This window comes from Osmerus mordax, chromosome 8, assembly GCF_038355195.1.
Source record: "Osmerus mordax isolate fOsmMor3 chromosome 8, fOsmMor3.pri, whole genome shotgun sequence".
Lineage (NCBI taxonomy): Eukaryota > Metazoa > Chordata > Actinopteri > Osmeriformes > Osmeridae > Osmerus > Osmerus mordax.
Genome location: NC_090057.1, coordinates 14,049,044 through 14,067,734, shown reverse-complemented (window position 1 = coordinate 14,067,734; position 18,691 = coordinate 14,049,044). Strand labels below are relative to the sequence as shown.

At 43.6% G+C, this 18,691-nt stretch overlaps 2 protein-coding genes across 2 annotated transcripts in view; one reads left to right on the top strand and one right to left on the bottom strand.

Moving 5' to 3' along the window:
- The window catches only part of scara5 (scavenger receptor class A, member 5 (putative)), a 64,236-nt gene extending 51,169 nt beyond the window's left edge, over window positions 1-13,067 (bottom strand). The window contains exons 1-3 of the mRNA XM_067242068.1: window positions 12,822-13,067; window positions 10,617-10,735; window positions 6,507-6,635 (exon numbers count right to left, since the gene is read on the bottom strand). Coding sequence (XP_067098169.1) covers window positions 6,507-6,635; window positions 10,617-10,728 — 241 coding nt within the window. The 5' untranslated portion in view covers window positions 10,729-10,735; window positions 12,822-13,067. The remainder of the gene's footprint in view (window positions 1-6,506; window positions 6,636-10,616; window positions 10,736-12,821) is intronic.
- A 575-nt stretch (window positions 13,068-13,642) lies between these two features.
- Window positions 13,643-18,035, top strand: LOC136947938 (sterile alpha motif domain-containing protein 12-like). The gene is made up of 4 exons (XM_067242178.1): window positions 13,643-13,693; window positions 15,407-15,555; window positions 15,825-15,962; window positions 17,102-18,035. Exons 2-4 carry the CDS (start codon window positions 15,435-15,437, stop codon window positions 17,116-17,118), a joined length of 276 nt encoding a protein of 91 aa, XP_067098279.1. The 5' UTR covers window positions 13,643-13,693; window positions 15,407-15,434; the 3' UTR covers window positions 17,119-18,035.
- Window positions 18,036-18,691: the final 656 nt, after the last annotated feature.

Genomic DNA, 18,691 nt, shown 5'->3' with positions numbered 1-18,691 from the left:
CCAGAGTGTCTCTGGGCAGATCCAATAGTTTTAAACTTCAACAGAGTACCCGACTTGAAGCGATTGTCAATGTAGCGAGCCCAGACTGTACAAATGAAATGTACGAGAGCCTGGTAGGACCAGGCTACCGAAACTCACCAAACATTAGAAATAAAAAGTTTCCACTACAGTTACTGTCATACGTCTATGACGTTGACTATTTAAAAAACATAATTACCTACGCTAATAAAAGTTTGATCATTGATGTGGATGATTCACATCAAAATGCCAAAATCCAAACGGGAAATGCTATTAACTGTTTAATCTGCCACCACTTAATAACTTCTGTTAAACTTGATGGTGTCAAACGAACGACAAAATCCCTCAGGAAATGCATGTCACCTTCTGTATTGCTCGGTCGATACGTTGAAGCCTCAGTTTGATATTTCCCGGCATGACCTCACTCTCGGTTAGTAAGTTGTTTATCATATGGCATTTTTAGCTCTTTTCATTTAAAACCTGTCGTTTTGTTCAGCTCTCAAGTCTTCTCACGGTATGTTTCAGGTGTTGCCCATAGCAACCAATCTGAAATCTGAGCAACCAAACCTAGCAATCTGCCTAGCGCTTGTCGTTTTTCTCTCTGTGTTCACACTTTTTTGCTCTTTTAGAAAGTTAATCATTTCCTCGTCGCTGTTGATGTCTTCATTGTCATCTGGATAGTAAAACTCCTCGATATCGCTCATTTTGAAGATTACGTCAGAGGGCAATAAGTATCCGTATCAGACCGCAGATGACGTCAGAGGGCAATAAGTATCCGTATCCGTATATTGATTATTTACCACAGATGAAATATATAGCCTACTCGCTGTGCAACTATACAAGATTGGCATGGGAAAATGCAATTGTCTCTGTGACCCTGACTCTGGCTCATCCATGATGCACAGAAGGCATGTTTCTTAATTTCGAGTTTTACATCGGACCATTTCTTCTTAATTTCTGCCATGGTCCGGTTCTCCGAACCTACAGCATTTACGGCCCTAGTGACAGTTTTCCACTCCGCCGACATTCTTTTGTTGCTAATACCTGATGACAGGCCGCCAAACAGGACACATTTCCTCACATTTACATGTGAATATTTCTGTGCGTAGGTACTTTTCAAGTTTTGGCCGTACGCCATCTTCTGGTATGTAAGCTGCGCAATCTTTTATAAATGAGGCCCCAGGATCTCACCCCTCCTTTACCAGCCTCCTCCTGGTGGCTTTGGTGTCAACAAGCTTCAGGTTGAGTAAACAGCAAAGAATCACTTCTATCTTCAATGCCACAAGACAGGTCTATGAACATATTGTCTGGTCTGTGTATGCTTTAATAAAACACTTTCGCCCAAATCAACGTTGCCGATAATGTTCATTTGGATACATACTATGTATGCAATTCCACGGAAGTTAAACAAAACCAAAGATGAGGTTCAGATCAAATCCAACAACATCTACATGTTTTTCACTTCTACTGGCAGATTAGCAAACTTTTGGTGAAGTTGGGAGGAATGAAGCTAACCTATTGATTCTGTGAGAGGCATGACCACGGTGGAAATCTATGCCACACAATCCTGACAAAACCACTTTTGTTGTAGGCCATTTGTGAACATGGTTCGTGGGTGTCGTCAGTTGTGTTGTATAAATACCAGATGCCTGGTAAACCCAAATACTGATTTTAATGTTGTTTTTACTGGGCAGGTGTATAAAGCTAGACATAGTAAGATGGTGCAAGTAAATAACAACCCTTTAACTGGAGAGAAACTGCATGTAAAAATTCATACGTCGACCATGACCACAAATCGCGTAATGAGGTTAAGGGACAGGATGCTTGCAATCATGGTGTTTACATTTTCTGATCATTTTGGTTAGGTTTGGATATTTGGCAGTGTTTACTGTCTAATGTGAGATATACTGTGGGAACAGCATGGCTACAGTTATAAAGAATTATGAACTATGAATTATGAACGCTCTTCCATTGTCCCCGATTAGTTACTGTAAGTACAGGGTTACCTTCGCTTGCAGTTTCAGGTACTGCGAAAACTAGGTTTGCTTTGTCATGTGTCAAAGTGATGTGAGATTTACAGAATCTTGTCACTTAACAAGTGTGTATGTATGAGTGCAAGTGTGTGTGTGAGAGAGAGATTTATGTCGGAGTTTCTGCCTGTCTGAAAAGTCCTCGTACAGAGGTTCTCTTGCACAACATCATCTCAACTTGCTCCAGGTCCAGCTGGCTGTGTTCAACTTCGACCAATCGAGACTTCACCTTTGTAAGCGCTAAGTCAACCGCAGCAAACCAAAGGGAACACAGATAAACAGAAATCAATATCTAACCTCATACATTTCTCTCAAGGTTAAGAGAGTTTTCTCAAACATCAAGATTGAATATATTTGTGCCTCCTAGAACATACTGTACAACAGCAATGATTCAGCTGGCAGTAAAGTAATACTTCCCAGGGGAGTGTGTGAGCACAACAGAGATAACTGGTGCTCCATTAAGCACTGAACACACCAGGAAGCAGACCACAACCACTAGCATAACACCTAAGAACACTTTCAGATGAAGCACTAACAGTGATGGTTTAACACAAAGTGTACATGGAACAAGAGTTTCCAATGAAGAGTTAGTTAGGGTAAAACTCAAGACAGAACTCACATTGTATTGGTTTGATTCTGGGAAACGCAAACAAAAAGTTAACATGTTTTGGCTAAGAACACATTTCTTCAAAGACCACGTATGACCCACGTATGTGGGTAGGTTCACTGGACACATAGGCTTCCAGGCTTTCTGGAATGATCTTCTACAATGATCTCAGGAGATATGAGGAGCAGGACAGGACCTGACTTTATTATGAAGATCTCAACAGGCATATTGATACACTGAACTCTGTGTGTGTGTGTGTTCACCATGGTAATCTAAGAGTGCTGTAGAATCAGTGCCAGAAAAACAAAATATGGAAATCAGAATATCTGGCATGTCCAACACACAGAGGGAAACTATCCAGATGACCTACAGGCGCTTGGAACAGGAAGAACGGAGGAGAAAAAAATGAGTTTTGCGGGCAGTTATTACTCGTAAAAAAAACTACTTGATGGTTTCCAACGAACGCCTGTGTTTTCCTGTGTTTGAAATGTGAGTGTGCAGTAAAGAGGTTGATAGTTCCCAGAGGCCGATTAACTAGCCCTCTACTGATTATGATTCATACTTCCCACTTATACAAACTTGTGTAGGTAAAACTCTGCGCTGATCCTTTTGAGGATTTTTTTGTTCTGCTCTCTGTCAGTCAAAGTGAGATTAACAACAGGGATTTATGGAGTGTGGTATCTCTGTGTTGTTCTCTCTGATGTGTGAGTCTTACCTGGCTTCTGAGCAGCACTGACACAGACCCTGAAATGTACTGTTGAGACACTGAGCAGCCACAATGAGGGCCTTATCTTGGAGAGAGAGGGAGAGAGAGAGAAAGAAAGAGAGACAAACAAGACCATAATCCAGCCTCGTAAATTTAGAGGATCAAAAGTGCAATAATAGAATTCCACACACACACACAGGCGTACACACAAGCGCACAAAGCAGACTTTATATAGTGGAGACAGCATGGGTCCCTGAGGTTGTTAAATCCTGCAGAAACACACTTCCAGGACCAGTTTGAGGCCCCTTGGCATCGTGACAGGGTCTGACTTAATCCAGGAGGCCCCTGGTGGGAGTTCTCTTTGAACTGGAGCCTCAAACCCACTGGGTCACCAACCCAGTTTCCAACACATCAACCATAAGACCAAGAAGAGCACAGTTTATCTCCTCTCTCTATCTCTCTGATGTGTTCACACGGCTGGAAACTTGGCAACAGGGCCACAGTGGAGCGTCCCACCCATGATGTGATCCTGTTGATTCCAACTCTCTGGCCATCATCTTAACCTTTTAGAGAGAGACCGACTGCTTGTTATATATTAAGTTCACACTTGAACAGACATCGTAAACCTTTCGAATCTAGGACCGGCTTTTCTCTCTGACTGTCCCTGCCCTCGTAAGTATAACATTGCATCAGCGGTCATAACTGGCGTCGTAATGGTTGTGGTTCGCCTCTGTGTGGGGCTTGTGGTTGAGGTTCGGATTGGAGGTCTTGGAGGGTTGTGGCGGTGGAATTAAACTGAGATGAGTAACACTGAGAGTTTTGATTCGTTTTGACTGCTGCTATTTGGAGACCTGGCAAGCATTGGTCCTCATTGACGCATGCCCACTCCTTCTCTGTCTCTCTGTCAGTCTCTCTCTCTCAATTCAATTAATTCAGTAGGCTTTCAGCGACAGAGAAAACACATGTTCGTCTCGCCAGAACGACAGTCCCCACAGCGAAGGGTACACACATGCATGTGCATGCATGCAAAGTATACATGTACGTATGTTCTCTGTTGATGAAAGCCCACTGAATTGAACTGAATTGAGAGAGACGCGCAAACAAACACACCTCTTTCCCTCCATCTGTACTTCCCTCCTTCTACCAGTCTGGGTGAGGTGGGCTGACCAGGGGACCCAGCAGGAATGCTGGCTGAGTTTCTCCAGCTCCCATCTCCAAACGTTCACCTTCTCAGCAGGAACTACCTTCTGGTTTAGTAGCAGCACTCAGTCCTGGCTATAACACCACACTGATGCCTTTCAGATGCACAGTGAATTTTCCAAATCAAACCAAAGTAGAGCTGTGGTAATTACTCGATAGAATTTATAACCACGTTCCGTCCCCTGACGACCAGTGCGTAATAGAAGAACAAATTGCCATCCGTAAATCCGACTAGGAACGTTTCCAAGTCTGTCACCATCCTGACGGAGGGATGGCTGTTAGAGCTTGAAAAATGCTAAAGTATTGTTTTGCACTGTCCTGCAGATGTTTGACAAGAAGTTATGTGGACGAAGAAAACACAACAACAAGAATGTTCTGTCTTAGAAAGCAGCAATTACTTCTGGTTATTTATATAGGCCTGTCAAACCAGTGACTATCCATCACTGCTCTTCCTCTGTGGAGAAGAGCGGAAAGGTGGGGAGGAGGATAGAAGGTCTGGAAGAGAGGGGAGGGTAGGAAGGGAAGAGGAGAGGAGGGTAGCAAGGTAGGAAGAGAGTATAGGGAGGGAGTAGGAGAGGCGAAGAGGGGAGGGGAGGATGGAAGGAGAGGCGAGGGTTTGGAAGGTAGGAAGAGAGAAGAAGAGGGTAGGGGAGGGTAGGAAGGGAGGGAGGAGGAGAGGAGAAGAGGGGAGGATAGGAAGATGTGAGGAGAGACAAGGGTAGGAAGGTAAGAGGAGAGGAGGGTAGGACGCTTGGAGGAGAGGAGGGGAGGTGGAGAGGACGGGATAGTAGGAGGGGAGGAGAGGACAGAATGAAGCCTGGAGAGGATGAGGGGAGTAGTATATCATGGGAATAGAGGTGACCCAGGAGAGTAAAGTGTAGGTGGACTACTGGGTGGACCAGTGGACTACATTTCGACCAGTAGTTGGAGAGTTCAGAAGAGAGAGAAGAAAACTGAAAACGCAAGAAATCGCTGCATAAACTCTAGTTCCTCACCCTCATCTTGGCCAGGCTTTAGGAGGCCATTCATCCAGCCCTCTCTGCACTAGAACCTCAGGCCCAGACCCCTGGTTCTGATCTGCCCAGGCACCTGTCAGGACTGGTTAACAATGAGGAACATATTGTTTCCAGGGTCCGCCACATGCAGCTAAGGTCTCCAGCCAGCTGCCAGGTTCCTTTGTTTAGACAGAACATATTATGTGTCCATATGGCCAACATCCACAACTCCTAAGTCATTCTGAGTTGCATTTGTCGATGAGAGCTGCAGTCCTTGTTCCTGGTCCTCATACATTTGTTTCAAGCTCTGCTTTCCAGATTTTCATTAAAAACCTTTCTCCGATTACCTCGTCTGTCTCTTGAATGTTCAATTGAAGCAGACAGGCTCCTAGATTAAGAGGGGGATGCAATTGCAAACTGGCTGTGTAACCTCATAAGGACTAAGTGCTTGAATGTGGCAGCAGACAAGAGTTACAGTACAACAGACTCATCTAGAGTCTGCAGGGCTTCAGGGAGTCGTGGAGACCAGCCAGATGGTCTGAGCATCTCAAGCAGCACATCTCGTACGCTGTCAACCTTAACCCCAAGTTTATACCCAGTACTGTTGATGACAGAAACCAGAGCAGAAGGTGTTGAGTGTCTTTCAAAGATCGAATAACTCACACAACCCTTTCACTATGGGGCATGGTCACAGCTAGGTTATCCTCGATCTCCTAGCTTATCTCCTAGATACAACACTACCAGAGACAGCACTGTGTTCAATGGGTGTTTCTTACTAGCGAGAGAGAGAGGCAACACTAGTGTTTCTAACCTGAGACAGAGACACCACCACCAGTGTTTCTAACTTATGAGACAGAGACAACACTGTTAGTGTTTCTAACCTGAGACAGAGACACCACCACCAGTGTTTCTAACTTATGAGACAGAGGAACACCACTAGTGTTTCTTACCTGCCAGACAAAGACCGAAGATACTGAGGAGGACCAGGATGTAGAGAGACACAATGGCGTACTTGATGGCGGCCAGGGAGTTGAGGTGGCTGCAGCACTGATCCTGCTTCCTGGTCCTCCTGACCGAGCCTGCAGGAGAGACAGCAGCACATCACTATAGCTGCACGACATTCAGGCCCATAGAACAGCACACTTGTTAAGTTCCTGCAGCAAAAACTTTCATGCAGTGCTAGTACTGTAGATCTAGAATTTAATGGCACAGTACAAATCACAGGGGTAAGGGTCTCCTATAATTGGTCAAAACAAAAACACTGTTGACCGTTGGGACTGAAATTTGGTCCCATCTGATTATATCAGCAGATGGTTTCTGTCTCATATTTGTTCAATTGATAGTTATGTTAGTGTAATAGTTGTGTTGTTTAATACATATTCAAAAGACATTCAACCATTTGATAGCAATTTGATTCTCAGAATTCCACCACACCGTGTTGCCCTCACTTGCATTCTAAGAGATACTTATGATCCCTCTTCATTCCATTGACTTCCTACTGTACTTTCAGGATGTCATTTTGAAATAAGGAGATCTGCAGACGATGTTGATTAGTGGTTAGCTGTTGCCTTGGCAGTCACTCAACTCTGCTTAACCCACATCACTGGGTCATACATCACCCAACTCCTACGCACACATGCGCACACATACCGTTTATATAGTTAATACAGAAACTTGTTTTATCTGTGAAATGTTGAAGTGTGTGTGTTTGTGTGTGTGTGTGTGTGTGTGCGTCATAGATGGGGAGAGAGGGATTAGACAGATAGTTGTTGAGAAAGAACATCCAGTCCCGATCACAGTTGATAGTGTTTCTTCTGATAGTGTCACAGTCATAAAAACAGTTTGTTATAGAAGGACCTCAGACCAGGAATTTTGATATAGATTCCAAGTTGTTGGATGTTTATCAGGCCAGGAACCAAGTCAAGTAATTTTTATTTATAGAGCACATTTAAAAACAGCCAATGCCGACCAAAGTGCTGTACAAAATCATCAAATAGGGCAAAACGATAATAAATAAGAACAACAGACAAACAACACAATTACAATAAGCACGAGTGACCCTAAACTGACTCAAAGCCAAAGAATAAAAATATGTTTTAAGACAAGACTTAAATGTCTCGGTGGTGGGGGGTGACTTGATAAAAATCAGTTTATCAGTCAGTTTATTCCACAGAGTAGGGGCTACAGCTGAAAAGGCACGATCACCTTTTGTTTTCATCCGAGTCTGTGGAATGGCTAAAAGGAACTGTTTTGATGATCTAAGGCCGGGGCCTGGAAGTGTGATACAGCCTGAGAATATCTGAGATATACAATGGAGCCAATCCATGTAAAGCTTTAAAAACAAGTAACAACACCTTAAAATCAATTCTATATTTGACTGGCAACCAGTGAAGAGAGGCCAATATCGGGGAGATATGGTCCTTCTTCCTGGTACCAGTCAACATTCTAGCAGCCACATTCTGGACAAGCTGCAGGCGTGATAATGATGATTGACAAATGCCATAATATAGAGAATTACAATAATCAATTTGAGACGATATAAGTGCATGAATAACAATTTCCAAGTCCTTGAAAGAGAGGAAAGATTTTAGTTTTGCAATAGTCCTTAAATAAAAGAAACTACCTTTGACAACAGAAGTAATTTGTTTGTCAAATTTTTGTGCTAAATCAAAGATAACACCCACATTTCTGGCATGGGAGTGCACATTGGTGGACAAGGGGCCAATTTCTTTTAGATAAATCATCAATCGATCAGGGGGTACCAAATAGAATCACCTCCGTCTTACTCTCATTAAGTTGGAGAAAGTTTTTATCCATCCTGCACTTGATATCTTTAAGGCAATCAAAAAGGGACACCAGAGAGTTGGTATCACCTGGTTTTAACGGTAAGTATAACTGTATATCATCAGCATAACAGTGATATGGTATATTATGTTTACGGAGAATGGAGCCCAGAGGGAGCATATACAAAGAAAATAGAATTGGACCCAGGATTGAACCTTGAGGTACTCCACATGTAATCGCTGCCGAAGAGGAAGAAATATTTTCAATATTGACAGAAAAGGTTCGATCTTTCAAATAAGAGTGGAACCACTGTAGCGCCACACCCTGGATGGGCCTAAAATTGTTAAGATCTGTAGGGTCTAGATTAGGTTTTTAATAAGAGGCTGAACCACAGCGTGTTTAAAACTGGAAGGAACAGTTCCATTATTAAAAGAGCTATTGATTATAGACAAAAGACTTGGAACAACAGTATCTAACACCTCTTTCAAAAGGCGTGAGGGAACTATGTCTGTAGGGGAGAAAGTAGACTTCATATGTGTCCATCAATGTAGAGAGGGACACAGGCTCAAAGCAAGTGAGAGAAACAGGGCAAGGGACTAAATCAGAAGGGTCGTGATCAGTAAGTGAGATATGAGATCTAATAATGTCAACCTTGTTGATAAAGAAACTCAATAATTTTTTCTGTAACTTCAAGATTCCACTTGTGAGACATCCGAGAGACCGTAACATGTTATTCATCCATCCTTTTTGGCCTTCCATCCCTCCATCCACCAGCTCCAACCCTCCATCCCTCCAGCCGGCCATCCTTTGCTCAATCCCCTCAGTTCTCCATCCCTCCATCCCTCCCTCACACCCCCACCCTTCAAGCCCACTAGTCCCAGCAAAAACATACAGCCCATTCCGTGATGAAGAAAACCTTCTCCTTGGCCTGGCCAAAGACAACACAGCTGTTCCAATGTGTCAGATACATGGAATGTGTAGTAACAGAAAAAGAGTATGATTTACTATGGATGTCCAAAAACTGTTGCATAACAAAATGTAGACCCTGAATGTTCAAAAATACCATGATTGTGTTTATATACTCTTTCCAGATCGTTATGTATGCCATGAATGCAGAACCAAAAGCCTGTTTATACCAGTGAGTGCACCTTCTGCTTATGTCGGAACAACTTGTTTGACATTTATCAGTTGGGTTCCATTACTGCCCAAATGACACCCAGACATGTAAATATGCATGTGTACCTTATAAAACTCCAGAGCTTTGAACATACTTTTGTACCTATGGGCTATCACATACCCTAGGATATGCAGTGAAAACGGCACTGTTTACTTATCTAAGACTTTTACAGGGGTCAGCTTGCCTTAAACACAGGCTGACATCAGAAGGCCAGAGAGGCTGAATATTTATAGAGGAAACCAAGCAGAACATCTTCTACTTTCAAAAGATTCCACTCGTGAGACATCCGAGAGACCGTAACAGTGTGGGGAAAAAACACTAAAGAAAAACTTCAGTCGTAAACATTAGCATTACGGTTCTGCTTGTTCAGTCCAACTGTTTTAATAGGGAGTGTGATGGCAACAAGATAGCATCGTGTTTACAGTGTGTTTTTGGCAGATACGGGGCGATTAGCAAAGTTGGAGAGACGGATGTTCTCTTGGTCTCCACAGTGTCTTTGGTAAGACTCGCTAAGCTGTTTCCCACCAAAGTTACATACCAGGAGGTCACAACTTGGGCTGTTATACAGTTCATTTGTTCAGCTGCACCTGTCCATGACACACACACACACACACACACATACAGTAGATCATCCAAGTGACACTATCGGCAGTTGGTGTCACAAACAGAGTGTTAGTTTGTGTTCTCTGGGTGAGATACTTCTTAAAATCTCTTGAGATAAATGTGACTTTATCTGTGTGTGTTTAGACGCTTGTGTGTATATGTGTGTGTTGTGAAGGGGGAGACTAGGAGTCATGTTGCCTGTATTTTTCTTCACAGTTGCATGCATATCCCCTAGAAGGGCATGACTAAGTCAGGGCAGAGCACCGCACCATGCTGAAACATGAGTCACCATCACATATGGATCCCCTCTGCAGATCACTCTGTCCATGGAGGACTTACTAAAGGAATCACTCAACTACCCTGATAGGTCCTGTGTGAGAAGAGAAGAGGGGAGGAGAGAATAGAATAAAATAGCACAGAATAGGAGAGTAGCGTAAAATAGAACAGAATGGAATACAATAGGAGAGAAGGACGGGACCAAATTGAATTCTAATACCTTCATCACAGAGGTTGAGCTTGGAGAGGTTCCTCCCGTCGTAGTTCTCCTCGAACAAGGAGCCGTTCTCCCTCTCCTCGTAGGTGCTCAGGTACATGGCCTTGTTCTCCATCCCCTCTCTGCAGCAGGGAAACAGTTAGAACGTCTCTTCAGCTCTGTCTAACACATGGGACATGAATACCATGGAACACGTCATTGTCATGGATGTCATGGTAGACTGAACGAGACCACCAACTCTGCGGGCTAACCCTAACATTGGACTGTAAACGGTCATATCACAACTTCCACTTCGTGGAAGACAATGCTGAAGACTACAACAAGGCCAAGAGCCTGGCTATAAAATGTAATATTGCTGGTTTTGTATGGGTTGAATTATCATAGCAACCCATGAAAAGGAAAGACGGAGGGAGTGTGTGTGGGTGTGGGTGTGTGTGTGTGTGGGGGGGGGGGGGGGTGGAGTTGATGAGGGGCAGAGGGACAACTTTACTGTTCCCTTAAGAGTTGCACAGACTGGACAGGAAGAATAGGATGTTCAGCTCCACAAAACAACCCCCACAATAAACAATACAAGTATGAAACTTGTAGCCCACAAAAAATGAAGCTTTAGGCCCACAAAACAAGGATGTGGCACTGTTGGTTGGACTGGCAGTGCTGCCCTCTTGTGTCCATATGACTAGATGACAACTTAAAGAGAAGGGAGAGGCAAACATTCACTAGCAACCAGCTGTCAGAAAAATACATTCTGTATTCACATTTCACAGCCTTCCGTATCTCAACACACACACACACACACAGACACACACACACCAGTGGGGTGGAAGCCAACCACAGCCCCATAACACGTTCGAACAGCAAACAGCATTGAGAGAGACTTAAAAAGAGAGAAAAAAAAAAAATAACCGTAGGGATATTAGAATGGGATTTATCGAAAAACTACTCTATCTGTGTTTACCAAGGCCATTAAAAATCATTCAATCTGGACTTTCTCATTATCTTGGAGAGGGGGGTGTCAGGTTGACATTTGGAACAGCCATATCCCAGTCCCGGCTGCTAGGAGACCTGTGTGTGCCCCCTCGGAGGAAGAAGAGAAGGAGGACCCCCCCCCCCAAACACTGATCACTGTCACCCACGCCCTTCAGGACGCTGAGAAAGCAAAGAAATCTACACCTCTCCTGTCACCCCTCTCCCATCCTCTCCTCCTTCCATCCTCCCCTGTCTGAGTGGCCTCTGGGTGCTTTAGCCCGTGGGGGAGGAAGAAGCAAGCTACCCAGGAATCGATGTCCTCACCATGGATGAGATGGCCCAGCAGGGATGGTCTGTGGGTAAAGAGCGGATGCCTCCACATACAGGAACCAAACGCATGAGGTCATCATGAAAAAAACAAAAAGGACCTTGTACAGCAGAGAGAACACCAACCCCATCCATCACTCTAACAAAGGGGGGGGGGGGGGGGGGGGGAGAAAGACAGTGATGTATACAGAGAATATTATATATTGGCGTACACTATGTAGAGAGAGCGAGAGAGAACGAGAGAGAGTGTGAACGAGGGAGGGAGAGGACAGCGGTGATTTGTAACTGTTGCCCTGCTAGTGTTTGCCCTCGCTCCGCTGTCTAAATAGTCTACCTCTGGGAATCCTCTGCACTAAAAACACCAGTGATGGCAGAATCCAGATCTGGAGAAGGCCGTCAAGAAAAAAGACATACGATTAAAAAACCAAAAGCACCGCCCGACCGGCTAAATTGAGCGACCTCCGCGAAGTGCAGGAGGTCAACAGAGCTCCCGGTGCGTGTGGTCTCGAGCCTTCACATCTCTCCGCGAGCGGAACCTCTTCAATAGGGAGACATCCCGTGCCCGGTCGCGCGTGAGGGATTAACCTATTTCTCAGTTAATTAAACGCTCGGACCCTTTTCAGCCCATCCATGGGTGCATTAGTAAATGTTTCCGCATAGCATTTAACTTTGTTGTCAATGACCATGCACATCATTAAAAATCATCCAGGTTGTTTGAATGCCCATAATGCCAATTCGCGAACGCAAAACAGGTGTCACAATCAACAGCCATAAAAGATTAATATTCAACTGAAAAACTAATTCATTCTAATGTGTGTACTGACGTCATGATCTGAAAGGTTCAAAAATATAAAGCCCATAGATGTCAGCAAACAACAGTATGTAAATGTCACACATGTTTGTTAGGTTACTCACCACGTCAGCTGTAAATGAGACGAATCACAGGTGCACGTTTCTCATCTCTAAACTTTGAGTGAGTTGGGAAGAAACTTTCCTATAAGATGCTCCCCTCCTAACATGCAGTGTTTCTGTCTAGACTTTCAGTATAAGAAAGTTCTTCAAGACAGAGCGCAGAAATGAGATTCTTGTACCGGCACCTCCGAAGATGCCCCAGGGAAGTCCCACTGTGACGCTTGAGCAGAAAGCATCTAGATCGGGCTGGGCTGCAACAACTCCTGCTTTGAACAGCTCTAAATACCTGCCTTATTCGATAGTAGCCTATCTCCTTCCTCCATTTATGCGCCCGGGGCAGTGTCCAGTATAAATTATGAGTTGAATAGTAGAATAGAAACTTTCTAAACTTTTCCCTGAGTACATCTGCCCTCTTCTGGAGATAGTAAGCTACTGCACAATTTCAGTGTAGCCAACCAGGATATGAATTAATAATAGGCTATGTGATGTGAACAGGATATGGCCATAATCGTTATTACGCACAATCTGAACAGCTAGAATTAGGTTTGGGGTTGCTATTAGACTCATTTCAAATTTTCCAATAAAAAAATACAATAAAAATGAATAAAATAATTATTACTTGTTTACATTGACAATTCAAAGTGTATAGCCTAGTTGTATGATCAGATACATTTTTGTGTAGTTCCATTGTTCAGTTTAGGGTATAGTTTCTACTAACTTCCTAAACATGATCCCATTGGATACTTGAATTCACCAGTGAACAGGCAGCTGTCTCTCTCCAGGTGTTCATACCTTTATAGTAAACAGTGGCCTACGTGAGCGCGGAATTGGAATGGGAGCGCGCATCAACCGAAGGGCTTAGCAGGTAAAGACTGGTAAGTTAGCGACGTATGGCTCCTTTTGATACAGACCAACTAACTTTTATTATTTAAAAAACGGTACCGATTAACTGTAAAGGATTTTGTTTACATTGGACGTTGTTCGGAAATTAATAATTCTACTTAGCCTACATCTTGTACACTCTATCCATGGCGTAGACTGAACATTATAGCATGCTGCCTGCGGTAAAGACGTGTCTGGTCAAGTTCGCAAACGCGATGTTGACAAGAGGAGTCATGAGTAAGATATAGTCGTCCTCTTCTAGATTTTTTGTCATGAATAGTTTACGTGTAAGTACCAGGTAATTCCGTCTGCTTCTTACACGAATTTGTTATTGTGTGTAGTAAAGGATCAAAAGGATCGTCAAATAAACATAGCACACGTGTACATATGTAGGCCTACTTAAATCAAACGAATGTCGTCTGCGTATCATTGCATGTTAATTTGATGTATCCTGCTGTAGCATAGTAATTGTTTTTTAGAGATGTCATGTTTCTGAAAAACACCACTAGATGTCGAACTTGTACCGGTAACCAATGTGTAGGCCTACTTAGAGCTCCCCCCACCCTTCAGGCTTTGCTCTATGTCTGGGTCCTTAGCTTCAGACTGGCCACACACTGTCTGGGCTTAGAGTTTGTGGAAACAAGCAAACAAGCTTACCTGCCAAGGGGGGCATTGAGCTTTCAATACAACTGTTTTGCTTCCAGTCTCAGACATTATGTTTTAGCATCCGGAAATTGAGATCAGGCTTAAAGCAACACAACAGGATATTGTCTACATAATTTAGATTTGATCTTATGCATCATGCGATTAGTCTGGTCCGAAGCTAGCTCTTAGTGATGGCACACTCCCAACCCTTTGGAAACCGATACACTGTCTCCATCTAACTCTACAAAACATTGAATTAAAAGACAAGATAAAAGACGTTAAATGCCAAAGCCAGTCAGAATAACTTGACAGGCACTATGATGATCATGCCTAGTATCCGAGTCATGTAGTGGATAGCTTACCTCTTCCTTAGAACATAGACATACTCACACATGGTCATGTGTCATGGTCATAGCCTAGCCTGTACACTTGCAGTACAGTATACCTTTTAAGTAAGTGGACTTACCCCATGGTAAGAGGTCATAGCTGCAGTAGTTTGCCAACAAACCTGTGTTGCAGCAAGGTCAGATAAGTTAAATGTTTTTACAGACAGCAACTGAAGACAAGAGCACACTGTTGGCTTCCAGCTAGGTCTACTGGTCGATGTTAAAGACCTACTCATGTGCTGAAGACATGAAGCCTATCTGACTGTCATCTCAGTCTCTAATGAGGCCAGGGAATTACACATTTACAAGCAGAAGATATTAGCGCAGGGAAAGGTCACATCAACAGTTAAGCGCTGTTAGCGCTGCGAAAGCTACCAATTTAACCCCTTAAAGGGCGGTTGAGTGGAGACATCTAATGGAACAACATAATTTTGGACTGCCAGTCTCTGTTTCCTTATTGTGTTATTTCTGTTTGAGATGTTCGTCCTCCCAAGAATTGAATAAGGATGAATATACCTACTCCTCCTTAATATGCAATAAACATATGCGATCTCAGCCAATTATGTTGAACTGTGAGTTATTGGAGGAAGTCAGTCGGGATTTTACGGAGAAATTCAGTAGATTCAGTCGTTCTCTGGTTCTTGCTGTTGCCTCTTCACCTTTTGACCTGTCCAGGCAGCTAATCCCAGTCCTGGACTTGGTGATGGGTCGGTGTAAGAGAGTTTCCCTCTGGTCGGTGGAGGATGTGAGTGTCTGGGCCCAGGAACAGTACCCTTCCCAGCTGAGCACCATAAGACCAGCCATCCTCAAACATGCCATATCAGGTAGGTAACACGCATACACACACACACACACACACACACACACACACACCACCCATTTCACCCACCTCTCCTTCCACCTCCTCTCATCCATAACTATCAGCTGGTTAAATTGCACTCTTCGCCATACGCACACTTCTTATCAATATTTGTTTAATTTAACTGCCGCATCCTCATTTATATAAAACAATGCTGTCCCACCCACATTTGAAAACAAGCCTACAACCCCTAGACTTAGTGGAACTGTTGGCCTCTCCCTGCACCTTGTGTAGGCCGTGCCCTGTTGAGGCTGAGGCAACATCACCTGGAGAAGCTGGGAGTGGACCCAGGAGAGCACCACGGCATCCTGGAAGACATCCTCCTGCTCAGGGTCCAGGAGGAACTGGAGAACCTCAACGACATCTACTCCGGTAAGGAAATGAAACCTTGCAAAAATGGAGTAAGAAACACAGACCAGCCATGAGCTGGTTAAAGGTTAGCTGCAAGTTAGCTGTGGGTTATCTCCAGGATAAAATACAGATTTGAGTTATAAGGGACAGGCCAACCCATCTTCAGGCTAACAATGGGTTTGCTGCAGCTGTATTGGTCAGACTGTAGAATCACATACAGGAAGCCCATGTGACACCCTAACTATGTCAGAGGTACATTATACCAACCATTACCAACCATGTTCTCTTTGAATAAGCAAAGATCCAAGTGCTGCTAGGCAGGACCTCCACCTGTTCTCGCCTGTTAGCTAGCTGGATTCTGCCAGGGGTTCATTCTGTGCGAGTCACATACACACACACACACACATAAACGTGTGGCTCCATTAGCCAGTCTGATTGGCAGACATGTCTCTGTCGCATATCGAGAGTGTTAGCCTCAGCCCCAGAATAGAACCTCTTTTGACAGGACGTGTTTTCCGTCTCGAACTGTCTGACAGCGTCGTCGACCTGATGAACAGGAGCCGACTTAACCAGAAGGAGTCATAAAAGAGGAGGATATTTTTATGTCCTTGAATGATTTTAAGATGATTCGATTCGAATCATTTTAGCGGAACTATAACTAATAGTTTTTTGGGTATTTCATACATTCAGATTTGTTTGAGTCCTTGGTTTTACATTTAGTCATTTAGCAGACACTCTTATCCAGAGCGACTTACAGTAAGTACAGGGACATTCCCCCGAGGCAAGTAGGGTAAAGTGCCTTGCCCAAGGACACAACGTTATTTGCACGGCCGGGAATCGAACTGGCAACCTTCAGATTATTAGCCCGATTTCCTAACCGCTCAGCCACCTGATTTAGTTTCAAGTGGTTTAGTTCAAAAACAGAAAAGCAAGCAATAATTTGGCCCTTTTTTATTTCAGTGTATACTGTAAATATAGCCTATGCATGATTGATGAAAGCAAGGATTTGTAACACACACTGTGCTCTCTGCTAGAGATGGATGTGGGGTGACCAATCAGAGTTCCCTCTCAGTCCGGTGGTTTGTGTGGTGAATGCCGAATCTGAATGCCCCATATGACGTTTCAAACTAAATTGTTGTCTTTGCTCTCTTTTTTTCTAGAATGTTTTTCTTCCTAACAGAAGGAAAGGAGGAACCGTGGATGTCTGTGGAGAGCGAGAGACCGACGGAGAGAGAGTGTATGTAGAAGGAGAGAGAAAGAGCAAAGAGGGAAGAGAGGATAGAGAGATGTGAGGAAGAAAAATCATTTGCTCTCAGGAATCATTGACCTGAAGAGGAGAGGACCAGATTGGTTTTGTCACGCCGCAGTTTCCTCTGACATGGGTGTGAATCAAGACCTCTTTTCACTCCCCTCCCTGGACCCCTCCCTGCCCTCTTCTCCCCTTCTCCACTCATTTTCACCTCTCCTTTCTCCCCTACCCCTGCTCCTTTTAGTGTCTCCTTTCCTTCCTTTTCTCCACCCTACCCTGACTCAATACTCTGTGGCATCTGAAACTGTAAGAAAAACACATTTTCCAAGCCAGCAGTACCCTAAACACATTCTCATAGAGACTGGCAGTTTACCGGTTAAAATCCTAGACTAAAACTTGGGACAGCTGGGTCAGTGAGTTTAATACACAAACAAAGTTGTCATTTAGCTGACATTTGATTGGTTGGCTTGGCAGAGGGAGATAGATAGAGAGAGAGCGTGAGAGAGAGATAGAGTAAGAGAGAGTGAGAGAGAGATAGAGCGGTGGTGAAGATGAGTTGTAGAGTCATAGATTGTTTGTATTTTATGCTATTCACACTGACTGACTGAAACTGATTTTGCAATCTTTGTGAGAGTTTTTATTATGCTTCGATATCGATATTTGTTTGTGAGATTTATTTTCTGCCTGTCGCAAACAGTGTGATGACAGACAGGACTGAATTGTACAAAGGCAGAACAGATTCTCTCCAGTATTCAAATACCCTCATCTCCATGGTCCTATGAATTCATGGCAACTGTTTTTTTGACTATAACAGAATGCTACAATAAATATATTCTTTGTAACATCAGAAAATAAGTTAATTTAAAAAAAATCATTTAGCATATTCAGACCATCTCTCCAAGTCTCTTTAAAGGAATGTAGAGATCGCTGGGCTGGCTACTAAGTTTAGAGACAGCTATGTTCCCGTAAAAAAACACTCCTGAGGTCTTCTCACTGACAGAACATTCTTGGCTGAAGTACCTGTCCATTTTAGACTGAGAGTAAGGCCGAATCCCAATACTCTTACCCCTAGCCCTTACCCCTAGCCCTTAGCCCTTGAAACTGAGGGGTAAGGGATAGCCCTATGAAATGAGACACCACTTGGTTACGTATATCGTTGTCGTATTGTTATGCACTGATATCAAACGAAATTCGCTGCTAATGGAGTTTAGTTAAAACTGTAGACATGCATGGAGTCTATTCAAGGCTAATTGGAGAAATGCGGGACTGTTGTGCAAATCAGCAATGTAACGTTAGCGTAGCAAACTAGTGATTTTTAAAAACGTTTCAATTAAGAACATGGTTGCAAATACATGTGTACAGGACTGTGTAGAGAACAAAATAAGAATGTCATAATTTTTTTATCAATTATTTAAGACGAAAATATTCTACATTTATGGGACTCTCTGGATGATCTGTCCGCCATTGTTGCAGGTTGAGCAGGATTCACATACCCCTAGGT

Coding starts and splice junctions, on each gene's coding strand:
- LOC136947938 (XM_067242178.1), top strand. CDS start 15,435: ATGGGTCGGTGTAAGAGAGTTTCCCTCTGGTCGGTGGAGGATGTGAGT. Junction 15,556..15,824: donor CCTCAAACATGCCATATCAG/GTAGGTAACACG, acceptor CACCTTGTGTAG/GCCGTGCCCTGTTGAGGCTG.